Source organism: Octopus bimaculoides, chromosome 4 (genome assembly GCF_001194135.2).
Source record: "Octopus bimaculoides isolate UCB-OBI-ISO-001 chromosome 4, ASM119413v2, whole genome shotgun sequence".
In the NCBI taxonomy this organism is placed as follows: domain Eukaryota; kingdom Metazoa; phylum Mollusca; class Cephalopoda; order Octopoda; family Octopodidae; genus Octopus; species Octopus bimaculoides.
The window spans coordinates 15,240,887-15,261,003 of NC_068984.1; the positions used below are offsets into that span (position 1 = coordinate 15,240,887).

The 20,117-nt window shown below is 36.4% G+C and overlaps 1 protein-coding gene and 1 long non-coding RNA gene across 8 annotated transcripts in view; one reads left to right on the top strand and one right to left on the bottom strand.

The window, feature by feature from the left end:
* Positions 1-14,252, bottom strand: part of LOC106877210 (DNA-binding protein P3A2) — a 22,187-nt gene extending 7,935 nt beyond the window's left edge. Inside the window, exons 1-7 of one of the 7 annotated variants that reach the window (XM_014926065.2) lie at positions 14,127-14,252; positions 9,187-9,351; positions 7,380-7,597; positions 6,378-6,492; positions 4,784-4,919; positions 2,951-3,100; positions 575-733 (exon numbers count right to left, since the gene is read on the bottom strand). In XM_014926065.2, the coding sequence (XP_014781551.1) occupies positions 575-733; positions 2,951-3,100; positions 4,784-4,919; positions 6,378-6,492; positions 7,380-7,597; positions 9,187-9,242 (834 nt within the window). In that variant the 5' untranslated portion in view covers positions 9,243-9,351; positions 14,127-14,252. Of the gene's footprint in view, positions 1-574; positions 734-2,950; positions 3,101-4,783; positions 4,920-6,377; positions 6,493-7,379; positions 7,598-9,186; positions 9,352-13,772; positions 14,085-14,126 lie in introns of those variants that run through there. The other 6 variants (XM_014926074.2, XM_052966898.1, XM_052966899.1 and 3 more) reach the window with 6 other exon arrangements.
* LOC128247554 (uncharacterized) overlaps positions 12,680-20,117 on the top strand; it is a 9,930-nt gene continuing 2,492 nt past the window's right edge. Inside the window, exon 1 of the long non-coding RNA XR_008263868.1 lies at positions 12,680-13,633. This is a non-coding gene — a long non-coding RNA (uncharacterized LOC128247554). The remainder of the gene's footprint in view (positions 13,634-20,117) is intronic.

Below are 20,117 nucleotides of genomic sequence, written 5' to 3' on the forward strand. Positions count from 1 at the left end.
CTGCTTTCCATGCTGGCATAGGTTGGACAATTTGACTGAGGACTGGCAAGCCAGAAGGCTGCACCAGGCTCTAATCTGATCTGGCAGAGTTTCTACAGCCGGATGCCCTTCCTAACGCCAACCACTCCGAGAGTATAGTGGGTGCTTTTACGTTCCACCGGCATGAGGGCCAGTCAGGCGGTATTGGCAACAGCCATGCTCAAATAGTGTTTTTTACGTGCCACCTGCACAGGAGCCAGTCCAGCAGCACTGGAAACGACCTCAGTCAAATATTAACGGGCTTCTTTCAGTTTCCGTTTACCAAATCCACCCACAAGGCTTTGGTCGACCTGGGGCTTATAGCAGAAGACACTTGCCCAAGGTGCCACACAGTGGGACTGAACTCGGAACCATGTGGTTGGGAAACAAGCTTCTTACCACACAGCCACATATACATACATACACACACACAGATAGGGGAGGGAGGTAGCTGTAGATAGATAAGAAAATAGAAAAAGAAAGAGAAAAGGAAGACAGAAAAACACATAATTTGAAGTAAAATGCAATTCAAGAATAAATGCATGAAGGTTCTAACTTTACGCTTTTCATCCTCAGTACGGGCATCACTGCGTACATTTGCCCATGGCACATCATCAGGCCACCAAACAGGCCTATATTCTATTTTACCCCATCCAGGTTTACTGCGACCGGTTGAATACTTTAACATTTCAGGTATAAAAGCACGTAATTGAGCCTGTATAAATACAGATATATATAAATATATATATATACTTACAGGAAATCAAAATTTATAATAAAAGATAAGTATTTTATGACAAAATGGAAATGACTTAATACCTAGTCCCTTATAATCATTTTATAATCTACTCACCCGTTTATGTACAAGTCTTACAGGTCTATATTACATCACTCTTTGATTGTAATCCTTTGTCATCTCATCTCAAACCCAATATACTCAGATTTGACCAAACTACATTCTACCAGAGTTTTTTTGTCAACATCTAGTGAGATGTCTTTCACGGTTTGTCCTTTATTAGCAACACTTTCTTTCAACAGAAGTACAGAATTTCTTATTTATACTATTTCGACACTTACTATATCACATCCAACATTAATTACATTACCTGAGGAGCAGAATTTCAATTCTACAGAATACAAAAGTGAGGCAGTTTGTTTAAAGAAGCATAGAAATCTCAGGTTAGTACATCAATTATGAAGATGAGTAATTTCTTCCACCAACATATAATATTATATTAAATGTTTGAAAGGTTGTTTTCTGATGTATATCAAAATTTAAACATAAGAGACAAAAGGGATAACTAATTTTAAAATGTCAGGTTTGGTAAAGACATATATTTTTATATATATGAAAAAAGAAGTTGAAAATGCACTGAGAATAGTTAAAATATTTTTTATTGATATATTTAAAACTTTAACTGGTTTCACAATTTACACTGATTTTCAAAAAGTTGAAATAAAAAGACATGGCTTCTGTTGCAACTGTCTTGCTTCTGACTAGTGTTTGAAGCTTGCTCTATTTTTATAGGGAGTTCATGACTCAAATTAATATATGTTTTGAATCAAATCAAATCCTATTCAAAACAGATACTAATTTTAGCAATGAACTCCCTATAAAAATAAGGCAAGCTTCAAACACTAGTCAGAAGTAAGACAGCTGTGACATAAACCATGTCTTTCTATTTCAGCTTTTTGAAAATCAGTGTAAATTGTGAAACTGGTTAAAGCTTTAAATATATTAATAACAAATATTTTAACTATTCTCAGTGTATTTTCAACTTCCATTTTTCCTATATTTCTACCCACATGGAATAAAATAACTTTGTTTTATATATAAATATATAATTTTGACATAGTAAGATGATCACTTAATACTGATTTCAAATTTTGGCACAAAGCCAGCAAGTTCAGGAGATTGCTTAACTGGTACTTATTTAATCAACCCCAAAAAGATGAAAGCAAAGTTGACCATGGCAGAATTTGAACTCAGAATGTAAAGACAGACAAAATGCCACTAAGCATTTTGCCCAGTGTGCTAATGATTCTGCCAGCTTACCACCTTAAACGATCACTTAATATTCTTTTCTACTGAAGGCACAAGGCCTGAAATTTTGGGGGGATGGGGGCCAGTCGATTAGATCAACCCCAGTATGCAACTGGTACTTAATTTATCGACCCTGAACGGATGAAAGGCAAAGTCGACATCAGCAGAATTTGAACTCAGAATGTAAAGACAGACGAAATACCGCTAAGCATTTCGCCCAGCATGCTAATGTTTCTGCCAATTTGCTGCCTTGATGATCACTTAATATTAAATTAGATCAAATTTCAAATTTCAAAGCTTTTTCAGCTACGTATGTATTTGAAATGATACCAAAAAATAAGGTCAGTTATTATTCAATGACTTTGGATGACATTAATTAAGCAAAATATACAGCACACAGCAAGTCCTCAAATTTAACACACCCATCAGAATTGGAATTCTCAGAGTTTTATGTCATCTTTCCCATGTTGACATGGACTGGATGGTTTTGCTGGGGTAGTGTTTAACAGTTGGACTATTCTTGTCACCAATCCTTTTATAACATACAGGTTTGTGGGGTGTCTCATCTAGAACCAGTACACACAAGGTAATAATGTAATAACATACCTCATATATAACACAAGTTTGACAGAATGATTTGCAATAATGTCGAGGTTAATAAACTGGATATGTGATTTTGAATAGAAATTCTGAATAAACATTGAGGATACCTTTAACCTGATTGTGATTATTTCATGAAAAAAATTAGATTTTACAAATGAGTAGTAACCATTAACAAATAAACAGCTGCTCTAACAATGTGTGTGAAAGACTGGATTTTCAGATATATCTTATATATACTGAAAAAAAATATATACAAATATTTTTAAAGAAAAATACTGAATATACCTGGGTCATTTTATCTACAGGGGTTGGGATACCATCTATAACAAGAGGTGGTAATTTGTGTAAATTTGGATCTTCTTGTTGTGAGGGTGGTGCTTGTTGTGCCAGTACTGATTCCAAGTCTTGCATAATAATTCCTTTAGAATTGCGAACCTTGTAGGAAAAAAATATCATAAGTTGTGATATCAGTTCCAATTTAAATAATTAGTCACAGATTTAATTACATAGAAATCTCAGCTAAAAAAAAAAAACATATCAACGAATTTCTTTCCATCTGTACACTGCACTCAGTCTGATACTATTATTACGTTAATATTGTGGTGGCATTGCAGGTGTTCTGTATGCTTCCATGTGGATTGTTTTATTTAAAGTAACAACCCTTTAATACCCTTTCTTTTATATAAGGCAGCAAGCTGGCAGAAACATTAGCATGCCGGGCAAAATGCTTAGCGGTGTTTCGCTTGTCTTTACATTCTGAGTTCAAATTCTGCCAAGGTCAACTTTGCCTTTCATCCTTTCAGGGTTGATAAATTAAGTACCAGTTGCGTACTGAGATCGATCTAATCGACTGGCCCCCTCCCCAAAAATTTCAAGTCTTGTGCCTAGAGTAGAAAAGAATATCCTTTCTATAATAGGGACAAGGCCTGAAATTCTGGGAGAGGAGGCTAGTCGATTCCATCAACTCCAGTTCTCAACTGTAACTTACTTCACTGACCCTGAAAGGATGAAAAGCGAAGTCAACCTCAACAGTATTTGAACTCAGACCAAACATTTTCTCAAGCGTGCTAACAACAAGCCATTTAATATCAAATACAACTTCATGCTGCATCTTTTGGATAACATTGGTTAACTATGACACTTATAATAGTATAATATTTTATTATTAATCTACTAACTGACATACCCAGTAATTACTGGGAAAGCGGGGCTTATCCCTTGGTTCCGCTAATCCAATAACAACAATACAAAGTATGTAGCCCTTAAAATGGGTTTTTGTGCACTTACAGAGAATACTGAACTGTCTTACACCGGATCTTGTTTTTAGGAATTCCCAATAAGTAAAGAATACCCAAATTGTGAAGTCAGTTATGTAATAACATGAAATTAGTTACCCAATAATAAGAATTCAAATAAAGTAGCCCCAAAAAGGGCTTTAATGCATTCCCAGAGTGTATAGAACTTAGGAGGAAATACTAATAAGGTATGTATACTAAAATCGTGAAGCATGTTACGTAATAACAGGCTAATCGGATATGAGATAATAACAATTCAAAGTAAATAACTCAGAAAAGGGCTTTTGTGCGTTCCCAGAGAATATTACCCTCAGCGGCGCTAGTGTTGGTATATTCGTTAATAATTCACTAGCTGTTGTTTAGGAAAATACTATTTACTTGTTTAAGTGTTATACTGGATAAATTGTGAAAATAACTCGAACAGTCTTCTACTATAGCCTCAGGCCAACCAAAGATTTGTGAATGGATTTGGTAGGCAGAAACTGAAAGAAGCCCGTCATATATATATATATATGTATATGTATGTATGTATATGTTTGTGTTTGTCCCTCCAGCATCGCTTAACAACTGATGTTGGCCCCTGTAACTTAGCAGTTCAGCAAGACAGATCAATAAAATAAGTACTAAGCTTCCAAAGAATAAGTGCTGGGGTCGATTTGTTTGACTAAAGGCAGTGCTCCAGCATGGCCACAGTCAAATGACTGAAACAAGTAAAAGAGTAACTAAATGATAAGAAAACAGAAACTTTATCTCCCTGACTATTTCTTCTCGTACAATAAATTATTTACAAAATTTCAAAATTGTGTAGAAATGAATAACTTACCACTGTTTCTAAAGGCTGAGAACCAAACACTTTAAAAGACTGGTAACTTTGGTTAGGTTTGCCGGGAGTACAACAAAGTACAACTGCTTGTTGCCCTACACGTGTTGAGTATTCTTCAACAATATACCGTAGTTTTCTGATGAAGATATAAAACAATTTATTTTGAAAAAGCTTTAAAATATGAATAGCCATAAAAAAATTATAAAGACTTGATCAAATACCCACATACATCTGATCTAGCACTAACACTTAAAAAAAAAAAAACAATTAAAAACAATGAAACATTTAATAAATGGAATGAACATGTAAAACAGACAATTGGAGTGGCTGTGTGGTAAGTAGCTTGCTTACCAACCACATGGTTCCGGGTTCAGTCCCACTGCGTGGCACCTTGGGCAAGTGTCTTCTACTATAGCCTCGGGCCAACCAACGCCTTGTGAGTGAATTTGGTAGATGGAAACTGAAAGAAGCCCGTCGTATATATGTATATATATGTGTGTGTGTGTTTGTCTCCCACCAACATCGCTTGACAACCGATGCTGGTGTGTTTACGTCCCCTGTAATCTAACAGTTCAGCAAAAGAGACCAATAGAATAAGTACTAGGCTTACAAAGAATAAGTCCTGGGGTCAATTTGCTCGACTAAAGGCGGTGCTCCAGCATGGCCACAGTCAAATGACTGAAACAAGCAGAAGAGCAAAAGAGTATCAAGATAAAACAACACAGTACATCACTAATGCTAACACAACACTAATAAACCAATGAGAAAGCGCTACACAGTTGCCCAACCTGTAAGAAATAAGTCAAATCTCCATTAAAATCAGCCCCTTCTATCTTAAAAAAGAAATGGTATATTGAACACTGTAGACATTCCATCCATGATAGTCATGAATGGAATGTCTTTAATCATATGTCTGTGTGAGCAGGGCTGACTTGAGGTCAAACAACAATGCAACATCTACAGCAGTGCTCTTAACCATTTTTTATCAATGAACCCCTTTGATTACTATTTCCTTCTGGTGGACCCCCATAGCCATTCAATGTTTAAAAACTAGATTCATAGATACTTCTTTCAAAATTCCAATTTTGTTATTCACACATTAACATGTGTAGACTGAACTATGTAAAACTTTTGAGATAGAAATTTAGTCATTTCTTACAATACTCATATCACCATCATCATCGTCGTTTAACGTCCGCTTTCCATGCTAGCATGGGTTGGACGATTTGACTGAGGACTGGTGAACCAGATGGCTACACCAGGCTCCAATCTGATTTCAAAATATTTTCATGGACCCTTAATATACTACTATGGCTCCCCAATTTACTATTTTGCTTGCATGGACCCTCAGAATCTTATATGGGCCCCCTGGGGTCATATGGATCCTGTCTGAGAACCACTGATCTACAGTAATAAACATATATTTCTAATTTTATGGTATGGCAGATTAATAGTTATTAAAAAACTAACTTTAATTTCTACAGTAATAATCACATATATTTCCAATTCTATGGTGAGGCAGATTAATGGTTATTAAAAAAGCTAACTTTAATTTTAAAATCTATAGATAGAGATATAAAATAAATCTCTTCACCTGAGTAACCTTGTTTGTTGCCGACGTCGAATAGAAGGATTTGTTTCAAAACTATGCATTCGCCGACGCTTCCTTCCAGTAACAATTGCAGCAGCTGCAGCAACACCAATAGGTCCTTAAAAATTAAGAAAGAAAATAATAATCACTATAACTATATGAGATTTCAATGAAAGAAACCTACAAAAAGAAATCAAAACAAAACAGTAACAGATTTATAATCTAATAGAATTGTTTCATTTCAAGTAAATTTTGAAACAATGAGTTTGTCTAATTGTCCTAAAAAGCAGCCATGTTGGTGACACATGAAAAGCTTTGGTGGTGGTACCATGTAAAAAAACACTGGTGTTGGTTCCATGTCAAAAGTACCCATGCTTGTGCTACATAAAAGGCACCCAGTACTTTTTGTAAAGTGTTTGGCATTATGAAGAACATCCAGCCATAGAAATGTTGCCAAAACAGACAATTGGAACCTGGTGCAGTTCTCTGGCTTGGCAGCTCCTGTCAAATTGTCCAACCCATGCCTGAATGGAAAACAGAAATTATATGATGATGATGATGTGCTACAAGTAGAGTAAATTGTCACACAAGTGTGTCTGGAGATAGTAAAAGAAATAAAAAGTAAGATATAATAGAAGTTGAACACACTTTCTTCAAACACTTAAAACTGCAATAAATGTCCTATCATCACTAAACTATAACGGCATTAATTTATCATCATCACCATCATCATTTTAATACCCGCTTTTCTATACTTGCATGGATCAAATGGAATTACTTCCATTTTCTTCTGCTCCGTTTGATGTTCAAACAGGACACTGTGCTTAATAAACAACAGATTCTATCAAAAGTTTAATTACCAATATAAGTCCTTCCCTCACCTCTTTCTCCTTTCCTTTACATGTAGTTTATCTGATTGGTTTATTATTAGCAAAAGTGAATTTTCAAATTATTTCTCTGACAGATTATGGTCAGTTTGGAATAACCAAGTATAGAAACATTTACCAGCAGCAGCCAATTGAGTGGTTACGTCATCATTCATAGTATTTGCAAGTAGATCTGTTTCATCAAAATGAGGGCTATCTGGTGAACTGGATTCACTCATATCATCACTAAGCATGTTTGCACACATTGGAGACGTGCTCATGTTAGTCATTGCATTAACAACTCCACGAACACTTACAGAAGAGGAGTTCGAACTGTTCATTCTATTCTTAACAACCCTGCAATAAAAAGGAAAAGTTTTCAAGAAATTAAAGAATCATCACATAGCTCTAAAAACACATTTTTCTCTACAGGTGAAAGGAATTTTTAAAATAAAATCTAAAGATCAGAAAATATTTGCAGCACAGAATTTTGTCAGTGAACAGGTCGCGGTTTCAAAGCGACGAAAATATTTTGACAAATTAAATTTAAATGTTGAAGTGAATCTAACGGATTTTGTGTGTTATTTTAAATGGCTTATAAACACCTTCCACACTGCAATTATTTTAATTACACTTGATTATATATTAGAATCATTATCATTTAACATCCATGTCAGACCCGTGAATATTCTAAGAATTTAGAAATTTCGAGAGACATGAAATAAATAATTTTTAACAGAGGAACTCAATGTAGATAAAGCTGTAAATGATGGTGTGTGGAATATTGGGTTAAAGAAACCAAAAGTCAGTAATTAAACTTTTGGCAATTTGTTGTTTATCAAGCACTCGGATGGAAAAAGACAAAGGCTGTCCAAATCATTAAACCAAAACAATTCTAGCCTTTGACATTTTTTCCATCCAAAGGTTTTTAACTCAATGTTCTACACACTTTCATCTATAGCTTTATCTACTTCAGGCTCCACGGTTAACGGTAATATACTTCATATTGAAATATATTTCTTGTCTTGCTCTGAAAGATTATAGAGGGTTATACTGACTTTGTGAAGATATGTAAGTTTAAGAACCAAAGTATTGTAATTTTTTAGTAGTTAGATCTCTTTCATCTTCAGAACCATGCATATTTTCTCATTGAGAATATTTGGAGAAAGCTTTGATGAAATCTTACTTCAATTAGACTAGATTTTATCAGAGAAGGACTAATAAAATAATATATTATTCAATTCAACCATCTCAAAGTTGGTATTTCCATTTACTAACTGCATAACATGACATACAGGCCATACCTTCACAAGAATTTGGATTGGCTCACAAAACTTCTGTGAACTACTTCCTATTCTGAACAATGAGAAGTGTACATTTATATAGGAGTAGGTACTTCTGAGTTAGCTAAATTTTGTCTGTAAAGATAGAAAACTGCAGTCATCTCACTCAAAATATAGCGTTACAATTGGATGTATATGCTTAGCAAAAGTTTTGGCCAGAATCAAGAGACTACTTTGGTCTGTTTGATGCAGAAGTTGTCAGATGATTCATGTTGTAGCAGTTTCATCATCTACAGATAACAGAGGGTGACAAGTAACTAAAGAAAGACTCATTTTTTTTCTTTTCTTCAATTGAATAGTATCTTCAAGATCTCCAAACAAGTGTGGCAATATCAAGTGTGATCTGAAGTATTTATGAAAGTAGACAGACAAGTGACTGAGAAGAACGAAGGAAGATATATAACAATGAATTGCTTTAATGGTATCAAACCCTCGTTTATTAGGAGCTATTGCAGTAGTAATTATAGTATCACTATCTAAACTAAAAATTTGAACTCAGAATGTAAAGACAGACGAAATATCGCTAAGCATTTCGCCTGGCGTGCTAACGTTTCTGCCAGCTTGCTGCTTTGAATTATATTTATTATAATCAATGCTAATAACCTTGTTGCATTATTGAAGATTGGGTTTTCACATTTGCTTGTACCAATCTTAACCATAAAAATCTATGTATTTCCTCCAGGTCTCCTTTTGCTTCACTATTTTTCACACCTTCTCTAGGATACAGGTAGGTCGCATCATTTGATAGGGTAAAAACCAGTTTTTCTGCTGGAATACAAAGACATAGAATCAATTATCTCAAACAACCTGAAATCCACATAAAATTTTTTGAAATTAAAATATAATGAATTAGTACAAAACTTTGTTTTTAATCAAACCAAATTGAATCCCACATCTTTCACAGAATGTTATTAACAAAAACTATTTATTTGTAACAATATAATTTTTCACACATACTTGTGTATATCATACATATCTATTTGGTGATTCCTTCATTGCTATTTTGGCAAGTATGGTGAAGTCTAAGCTTTACTGAGGAGGTTCAATAAGACTGAAACCATGCCAAGAGTTATCTCACATGCTTAGTAATGTTTCTTTTGACAGGGAAGTGTTTGGTGGGGAGAACATACAATTAATTAAATCAATCTCAATATATTACTGACAATTGTTTTGTTGTTGTTGTTCAGCTCTAGATTACATAAAGGCCTTCAGCGTTAGCTCAATCAATGACGTTATATTGAACCCGTAAGAATAGAAAACTAAGTCAAATTAACTAGGACTTGAACTCAGAACAGTGGAAGAAAGCACGAAATAACGATTTCTTACAAAGATATTAAACTTCAGAATTATGAAAGAGAAATTAAGACTTTATGAAATTCATTAACTGCTAAAGTAAAATAAATGGGCTTCAAACGAGAACCGAAATTGTGCTGCAATCTTCTCTTTTTATCTTGGGGGAGGGAAGGGGTGAGGACGATGACGATTAGCTATCTCGAGACCGAATATGGAAATACCAGAAAATGACTCAACTCTCCCATCACTTTCCTTCTAATCAGTGAAATAGCTTTTAAAAAAAAAAATTTTAATTCAGAGACAAGAAACCTTTTTCTTACTTAAAAAAAAAAATTTACTGACATGCAATCTCCTTGATTTCAAAAATAAAATCTTAACCGTTCAGAAATAAGGAGTTATTAAAACAGTTCAGGAAATATTTTAGAATCTTGAAGTTTTCTTTTTTTATTAATTAACAATCCAGAAACGGCTTAATATTTTTTTTTAAATCGATTCCTGTAACAGATCTTTATATAAATAAATGACAATAGCCGATATATTTTTGAAGTAGTGACATCTAAACTTTTGAGACATGCAAATTTTTACTATATTTATGATAGGAAAGTAGAGGTGTTAAGACTCATGAGCGTAAGATTTTCGTTTCGATTCCACGACTGGGCGATGCGTGATGTTCTTAAGCGAAACACTTCATTTCACGTTGCTCCAGTCCACTTAGCTGACAAAAAGGAATAATCCTGAGACAGACTGGCGTCCCGTCCAGTGAGGTTTGCATGCGCCACGGAAACCGACCCTGAGTTTGTATGGCTCGGGAAGGATCTTTACCGTATCTTTTTAAGGCGGTGGACTGGCAGAATCGTTAGCAGGCCGGACAAAGTGCTTAGCGACATTTCGTCCGTCTTTACGTTCTGAGTTCAAATTCCGCCGGAGGTCGATAAAATAAGTACCTGTTTATCACTGAGGTCGAAGTAATCGACCTCAAAGCCCCACCCCACTGAACTTATTGGCCTTGTGCCAATATTTATGATAGAGAGAATAAAAAAAACAGCATCATAAAAGAAGTTTTAATTCTGCAATCTTTTAAATAAAATATCAATTTAATATATTTAAGTAGACACAAAGACCAAATTTGTCAAAGATTTCGATTTTCAGCAATACTATTCCGTGTTTTACACTTTCACTTCAGCTTGACATACGATTTAAATAAGAGCGAAGGGAAACAACTCAAATAGACTAATGGGTTAAATTTAAACAATTAAGTTTGACATTTCCCTCCTAGTTGGAGCAAACAAATAGCTGTACGGAAAATCTTAAATTTCAATGTGAAGTTATTTTAAAGGAAGAAATAATAGATCTTTATCCTAATAGACCGGAATTCGCGTGGTTTGCAGACAAAAAACTGGTTCAAATCTATGAATGGAATAAGCTGATTTATTATTAAGACTGTATTGCTGAATTCATTTATTTGGAGCAGTTTGGTGAAGAAATTCTGTTGCTTGTCAGTCATTAATCCCTTTCATTTATTTTTATAAATAAATTTCATACAAGTTCATATCAGTTGGCTCCATAAAATAGCAAACATTGCAAAATATGCTTGTTTACAAATCGTTTCATCATTTTATAAATTAGTCTTGCTGCCTCTCTCTATATAGCATGGCATAAGAACTAAGTGTTAACTAAATGCAAACAAAATATATTTTTATATTTATGTAGTTACAATGCAAACGAAATATAATAATAAAAAGCAAAATAATGATTTTTTTTAAATCGATACTAAAATAAATGACAAAATCCGAAGAAACTGTGTATAAAAAGTTACAGGGGAGTGTTTAATTCTGAAACTTGATCTTAACTATATGCTGTGAGAAATTTGGCTGCTATTTCTAATGGGTTAAGCAACCATACAAATGTTCTGGAAGTATCTTCGGTGAGTGCAAAGTAAAAAGAGTGGGAATGTAAAACATTGGAAATTGTTAAATGTGGAATGAAAAGTGAATCCTTAAGGTGCAAAATCGGATGAGCAATTCCAAAATTACTGTGGTCCTCCAAAGGAAATCTGATTGATGTACAATTATAAAGATCTGCGGTAATATATCTCCACTTAGGAAAAAAGAGATCCAACAATATAATGAATGGGAATTCATGAATTATTTACCAATGTTGACGCTGTGAAAAGTGATTTAAATGAATGGCAACATTCAGGAACTATTGATAAATGCCCCCAAGGTATAGCCACTGAAATTCTAAGCAAATTAGGCAAAGAGTGAGAACTGGAACTGAGATAATTGAATTGCTGAGGGTCTAGTCTTGATTTACCCAAGAATGGATTGTTTCTGGCTCCATCATTTGGTCGAGTATAGGGCGATTTAGAACAACTTCGGTTATGATCATAGTGTCGTTAACAACTCAAGAAATTTTGGTAATCTAGAAACTGGAGTCTATAAGAATAGAGTCTAAGCCATGATGCGGTCGGAGGCAAAGATAAAAGGGACAAAACGTAATGAAACAACAGACTATTTTGCAGAATTTATATGGTTCGATGAGTCGCCAGTAACATCAATTCAATCTTTGTGAACTTATAAACATTTTTTAAATACATTTCGGACTTCTATTTAAAAAACAAAAGCAGAGAAGAAAATTTTTCCCTCGTTTACAACTGACTATTAAGATTGTTTTTGTTTTGAAAACCCGCATAACAATCTGATTGATTATTTAAAGGAAAACCCCTAAACTCTGAAAATGTATTGGTGTAATTCAAATATAATTAGGTCAAAGGTGAGAGGGAGTCAGAGTAGTGTTAATAAGAGTGGGGGGGGTCTCAATTTAATGTTTTGAAAACGAAAAATAGGTTTCTAGGAAAGCAATGAAAAAGTGTTCGTATGTGATATATATATTATGCTGAGCAGAGGGTCTTGAGCTCGATATCTGCTGACCCCTCAAGGATCATTTAGTGATTGATTTAGATTGGTTGAGTAAAATATTCAAACTATTTTATTACATGACAACCGGAGAAATGGATACGTGAAAGGAAGAATATAGGTGTGGTCATTCGTGCCACACAAACTGACAAGAGAATGACGACGATGGTGTGATGCGTGTATGGACGTATAAAACGAGATGAATTAGTGAAATGAGCGATTAGAATTGATTTTGAAATTGTGTGCACGCACAAGGAGAAATAGAAATAGAGGGAATGAAAGAGAGAGGGGAAAAAAATGAGAGAGAGAGAAGAGACAAAGAGATAGTGATGGAGTGAGAGGGCCGCCGGTAGTGGTGGCGTTAAGGATTGGGGATTGCGACTGCGCTTGGGCTTGCGCGAAATGTAGTAAACATAGAGTCGCGCCGGCGACAGCACGTTAAACATATCTCTCTCGTTGCTCGTCTCTGATGAACAGTTTCAACGGCATGGAGGAAACGAATTTGCCCGAAACAAAATACCTACGGATCAATGTGTGTGTATGTATATATAGACATCAATATGTCCGTCGGTCTGTCTATATACATCATTACAGACACGCGCGCTTACCGTTTCACCGAGTCGTTACAGGTCAACCAAGCAGGGCCTAGTGAAATATCTTTGCTGCCATACGATCTCCGAGCGATGGAAGAATATGTATTACTGAAATGAACAGCCCGTTTTGTCTCTGTTAACTCTTTCAGTCGCACCTTGTTTGGCGGAGTCAAAAGAAAAATGGACGACATGAGAGGATCGTGACGTAATTCGTCTTTCAAAGGATTCAAGAGTCAAACAATATCTCAGGTAGGTTACAGGATAAGGGAAGGCTTTAAAAAATATTACTGTTTTCATTGGTACAAATTAATATCTTTCCTAGATCCCATTTTTAGTGATGTGTATTATATATATCTTATAAACCCATAAACTGAAAGCCACAACATACGTGTGTGAATTGGAGGATGCTTCGATAAATATGCAATTTACTTGACGAATTCTTTCATTCTTTACTACGATCACACCTCAAATGATACGCTGCATTGTCACTGTTAATAGATATTTATACAAAGAAATCGCTTGCCTGACAGTTTGACGCTGGAGGTTGTTTGTTTCACTGGTGACTGCAGTTAAGCGTCCATCACAATTTTCCGGGACGAGAAAAGGCGAGCGCGCGGTAATTGAGGGGGGGAGGGAGGTCCGACTATTTTTCATCATTTTTTTTTTTTTTTTTTTTTTTTCTCAAACGGATTTTTTAGAAACAGATACTGAGCTGATTCCATATCCTAGCGATCTTACTTACCTTAGTAATACAAAACGGTTATCGTATCAAGTTTTTAATCTTCTCTTACAGGATCACATGCGCAGAACAATCTCAGAATGGACGCCGCTGCACATCTTTGTACACGACTGCCACCTAGAGGCTAAGGGAGATAATTGCTAATACTTCTTTAGGTTACATCTCACACAACAATGAACCTTTATCAATTTCCCTCAGTGTCATTCCGTCACCGAATATTACTTAACTATTTCTTAACATTTATACAAATTTATCTTATATAATCCCTTCTTCGCTAATTACGAAAAAATAACCTGCTCATCTTCTGCGTGTTGCTCAATAAATTTGCCAGTTATTGTAGGCGCTCATCCTCTTTTTATAAATTCCATTCAACATCTAGGTTACCTTTACAACACTAATGTCGCCTTCTCCTACCACTCAGTTATAACTCCTTAATTTGCCCGCTCGCACTTGGTTATTTATTAGTCAAAGGGTTTTACAATCTACAGAATGTTTTGTAAATAACCTTAGAGATCATAGCCTCAGATCGATATTAAATTCGTCCGTTGATTTGATCTTAATATTCAACACAAATGATTGACGTTAATAAGATATTTAAATTTGAAACAATATATATTTTTGGCGGATGTTTCCTCAGTCACCCCTCCCATCAACTTTTTTATATTCATTTGGATTCTTACGCTTTCAGGGTGACTTTGCATTATAATACAAATTGAAAAAATGTCAGTTTAATGTGAAGAAGAGTAATGATGAATAATACTCTAAATTCATATTATCTATATTTTAAGCAAGAATTCTGAAATATAAAAATAAAAGGATGATGATGTCCAGTGAGACTGTGAATGTTAAAGACACTGATTAAAAGAAAGAAAATTAAATCATTTATAATTATATTTTTATTCCTCATTAACGGACGGGATGGGGGAGATTACAAATTCAATTTCTCGCTACAGGACAGAGACTGCTTAATCTGAAACTACCAATAAATATGTTTGGATATGTTAAACGGCATTTTAAGAAATATAGCATCAGATGGGTCAAACCCCAGCCTCCGTTACCACTATCATCTCAGTTTCATTATAACCTTTTGTAAGTCGACGTCACATTTTTGAAATAGTGTTTGTTAAACTAGTTTTGTTTACTAGCTAAATGTCAATACTTGTTCTTTTGTTACATTATCATGAGAATTATTTATCTAACAGAAAACATTCCAGAGAAGCCATTGAAAGGAGTTTTCAAGTGGTTGGTCTATCTGCTAGAAGTAGCAGCCAGATATCCCTCAAAATTATACCATACTTTCTTGTAAAAAAGGAAGGAGGCATTGGATAATGTAGTTTGAGAGGGCGCGATAGTTGTGGCTGGAAAGTCTTTGGACATATACAAGAAAGAAAAACATGAAAACTTAAATATTTTATGGTTTGGTCTGGAAGAGCAGGGGCAGAGCCCATGACCTCTGCAAATCCCTTGAGGATGTGGGTGATGTACTTTTTGACAGGAGGAATTCCAGTGAAGCAACTTGGTGAGAGTTGGGGGTTTAGCAGAAGGGTTAGTGCATGGCCCAGGGAGGTAGATATATGGGTGTAGAGAGGAGATTGAACGATAGTGACCAAGGGGACAGCACATCTGTTCCTTCATTGGGCTAGGGCATCTATGGAACCCTTTGATTAGTATTTTATTGTGGTGAGCCCCAATAGACAGTCGATGTTTAAAAACTAGTTTTATAGAAACTTTCAAAATTCTTATTTTACTTTACACACACTAATTTATGTAGGTTGAACCATGTAAAGTGTTGGAGAAAGAAACCTAGCTGTTTCTTGCAATACATACATCTGGAGCAACTTTTTTTCAGGGACCCTTAAGATATTATTGTGAATCCCCAATTTACTACACACTACAGTAGAAGCATTTTGAATATTCAGTGAAGTCTAAACAAAACAGTTGGTACCAGTGCACAGTCCTTATATCTCTTCATTTCCTGAACTTTAATACTGAGTTATACTAATTACATCTGTGACAAAAATTCATGTTGTATATTTGATCATGTGACCCCCTTGTAATTAAAGATGATAGCTAAAAATTGGAAGCATGTTAAAATAGATAAAACAGGTGAAACTGCAGCATGCTTTAATGTAGAAAGCATCAACTCAACTCATCAGTGAAGACAAAACATAGGTGTGAGTGTGGAGTTAAGAAACTTGCTTCTCAGCTGTATGGAATCGGGTTCAGTCCCACTGTGAAGCACCTTACACAGGTATCTTCTACTTTAGCCCCAGAATTGCCAAAGCTTAGTGGATGGGTTTGGTAGATGGAAAGTGAAAGAAGCCTGTCTTATGTTTGTGTGTGTGTGTTGGCACTCCGTCGCTTACGACGTCGAGGGTTCCAGTTGATCCGATCAACGGAACAGCCTGCTCGTGAAATTAACGTGCAAATGGCTGAGCACTCCACAGACACGTGTACCCTTAACGTAGTTCTCAGGGATATTCAGTGTGACAAGGCTGACCCTTTGAATTACAGGCACAACAGAAACAGGAAGAAAGAGTGAGAGAAAGTTGTGATGGAAGAGTACAGCAGGGTTCGCCACCATCCCCTGCCAGAGCCTTGTGGAGCTTTAGGTGTTTTCGCTCAATAAACACTCACAGCGCCCTGTCTGAGAATTGAAACCGCGATCCTATAACCACGAGTCCGCTGCCCTAACCACTGGGCCATTGCACCTCCACGTTTGTGTGTACCCTTGTCTTGACCTTACATGATGATTGTAAATGAGCATCACCATTGTGCAAGTGATGCTGTTCATTTCCAGTCTTCCGTGGAAACAGGTGAAGGTTGGCAACAGGAAGGGCAACTGACCGTAGAAAATCGACCTCAACATATTCTGTTTGACCCATTGAAAATTGGATGTTCAATGATGGTGAGTGTGATGTAGGTGGACAAATATCACAGCTTATTTAATAGAGCAAAGAGTGGAAATTAATCCTGCTTGCTACCAAAGCAATTACTTCTAGAATACTGGGAGACAAACAAACAACTGTAAAGTGGTTGGTGTTAAGAAGGGCCATCCTGCTATAGAAACGATGCTAAGCTTGACATAGGAACTCGTTGCAGTCTTGTGGCTCATTGGATACTGTAGGTAGAAGGCATTTACTCTTTTACTTGTTTCAGTCATTTGACTGTGGCCATGCTGGAGCACCGCCTTTAGTCGAGCAAATCGACCCCAGGACCTATTCTTTGTAAGCCTAGTACATATTCTATCGGTCTCTTTTTGCCAAACTGCTAAGTTACGGGGATGTAAACACACGAGCATTGGTTGTCAAGTGACGCTGGAGGGACAAACATATACACACACACGTACATATATACGACGGGCTTCTTTCAGTTTCCGTCTACCAAATCCACTCACGAGGCTTTGGTCAGCCCGAGGCTATAGTAGAGAACACTTGCCCAAAGTGCCACACAGTGGGACTGAACCCGGAACCATGCGGTTCATAGGCAAGCTACTTACCACACAGCCACTCCTACACATTTGGTAATGTTAAAAATCAACTTGTGAAAAGAGGGTTTCTAAGTTAATATTTACAGTTAGATGAAACTTCATATGTTTTTAAGTGTTGATTTGCTGATATTCATCATCATCATCATCATCATCTGTTGTCCATGCTGGCATGGATTGGATGGTTTGACCAGGACTAGTAAACTGAGGGACTGCACTAGACTCTAGTCTGATTTGGCATGGCTTCCATGGCTGGATGCCCTTCCTGACGCCAACCACTCTCATAGTGTAATGGGTGCTTTTATGTGCCACTGGCACAGGTGTCACTTTGCATGGCACCTACCATTTCATTGGTGTCATGAAATCGTAGTCATGGCAGAGAATTCGATAATTAGTGATGATTTTTCTGTTGGGCAGTCTTTGACAGTGTACATAGTACCATTAATAGTTTGAATGGTTTGATAAATGCAAAAGAAATTGGGTGGTCAGAATGTGAAGGATTTGGTAATTATGAGGTTCCTACAATGTCCAGAGAACAGGAAACAAGCCAAATGTCAAATGATGTTATTGTCACGTGCATAGTGATTTATTGTCAGGAAAACTAAAGACAACTGGATAAAGTAGATGAAGTACAATAGTTTCTTATTTCTTTACTACCCACGAGGGGCTACACACAGAGGGGACAAACAAGGAAAGACAAACGGATTAAGTCGATTATATCGAGCCCAGTGCGTAACTGGTACTTATTTAATCGACCCCGAAAGGTTGAAAGGCAAAGTCGACCTCGGCGGAATTTGAACTTAGGACGTAGTGGCAGACGAAATACCGCTAAGCATTTTGCCCGGCATGCTAACATTTCTGCCAGCTCCCTGCCTTATTAAGTACAATTATTTCTTTGTGATAAGTCATTTTATAGGAGCAAATGATTCATTAACTCTTCATGGAGTCTTTGCTAACATTTAAATGGCCTGGATTTGCAGCTTCAAGGGTGGGGTCTGCAGCTATTTTTGAAGTTAAAGTGTAAGTTTTGATTGTGGAATTAGGTTTGTAGACTGAATGCCTTCAAAGTGTTGTTGTTTGTATAGCTCTCAGCATCTGGTGTTGACGACTCTGAAGAAACAAGACACTATTTCATTCATGACTTGTAGGATTGAAATAGTTTTAGAGATTGTTTCCCTCTTCTGTGTATGACAATAACAAGTGAGTTTGTGTTCCATTTCATATAGTTGTAAAACAAAATAAAAATAATATTCATTGAGGTCAAGTTTCTAGTATTAGTTACATGTGAAATGGAGTAGCCAGAACTGGCATTCAAACAATTGAGATATTTACAACATTCTCAACTACATATTTATGTGAGAAGGCTTTCACTCAGCTGGGGGTTTTTTTTTTGGGGGGGGGGTTATTACAGAAACAGGATGAATGTGGAATGTGATTTTAATACTGGCGTTTTATTTTATTGCATAGATCTTTCAGTGAAAAGATGAAGCTTAGAAAACGAGTTTGTTGTTAATAAAACCGGTTTGTTGAGCAGACATTTGTTTTTAAAAAAATTCCTGGGGTTTGTAGGAAAAATTGATTTCAATGAAGGTAGGGGTGTTTGGAGGTGAAGTGGATGGGCACCACAGCTGGCAAGTTGACAATTGTTAGTTTTAGATAAAACTGTCTTGTGCTATTCCGTTTCCCTCTGCTCTCACTCAAAATCTTACCTAAGTTAGCTTTACCTCATCTTTTCAGTAGGGTTGAAAAAGTACCAGTCGTTTCCCTTCCTCTCTCATTTGAAGTTGCCTGTTGCCCCACGAGAAACACTGGAAAACCAGACACAATCTTATGTCTTGAGTGATGTGTAGCAATCTATTATGGGAAAGCCTCTATGTTTATGCATTAAATGTATACGTTATAGTTAGGGTTTTACTTGTTGTTTTGCCCCAGACTAACAATGACCATGTCTTTTTTTTATGGCTGCATTAGTTAATATCTCTGTACTCTAGGACAGGCCTGGCCAACTTGAATTACATTGCAGGCCACTTTAATCACAAAGTTTTTTGAGAGCTGCTTGTATACTGACAGAATTTAAATCATTTTGCTTTCTCATGCTATTATTACAATAATGAATGAATGATCGTTGATTCAACATGAAATATCATCATCATCGTTTAACGTCCGCCTTCCATGCTAGCATAGGTTGGACGATTTGACTGAGGACTGGTGAAACCGGATGGCAACACCAGGCTCCAATCTAATTTGGCAGAGTTTCTACAGCTGGATGCCCTTCCTAACGCCAACCACTCAGAGAGTGTAGTGGGTGCTTTTACGTGTCACCCGCACGAAAACGGCCACGCTCGAAATGGTGTCTTTTATGTGCCACCCGCACAAGAGCCAGTCCAGGGGCACTGGCAACGATCCCGCTCGAAAGACCCCATGTGTCGCCCGCACACGAGCCAGCCCAGGGGCACCGGCAATGACCTCGCTCGAAAAACCTCATGTGTCACCCGCAAGCCGGCCCA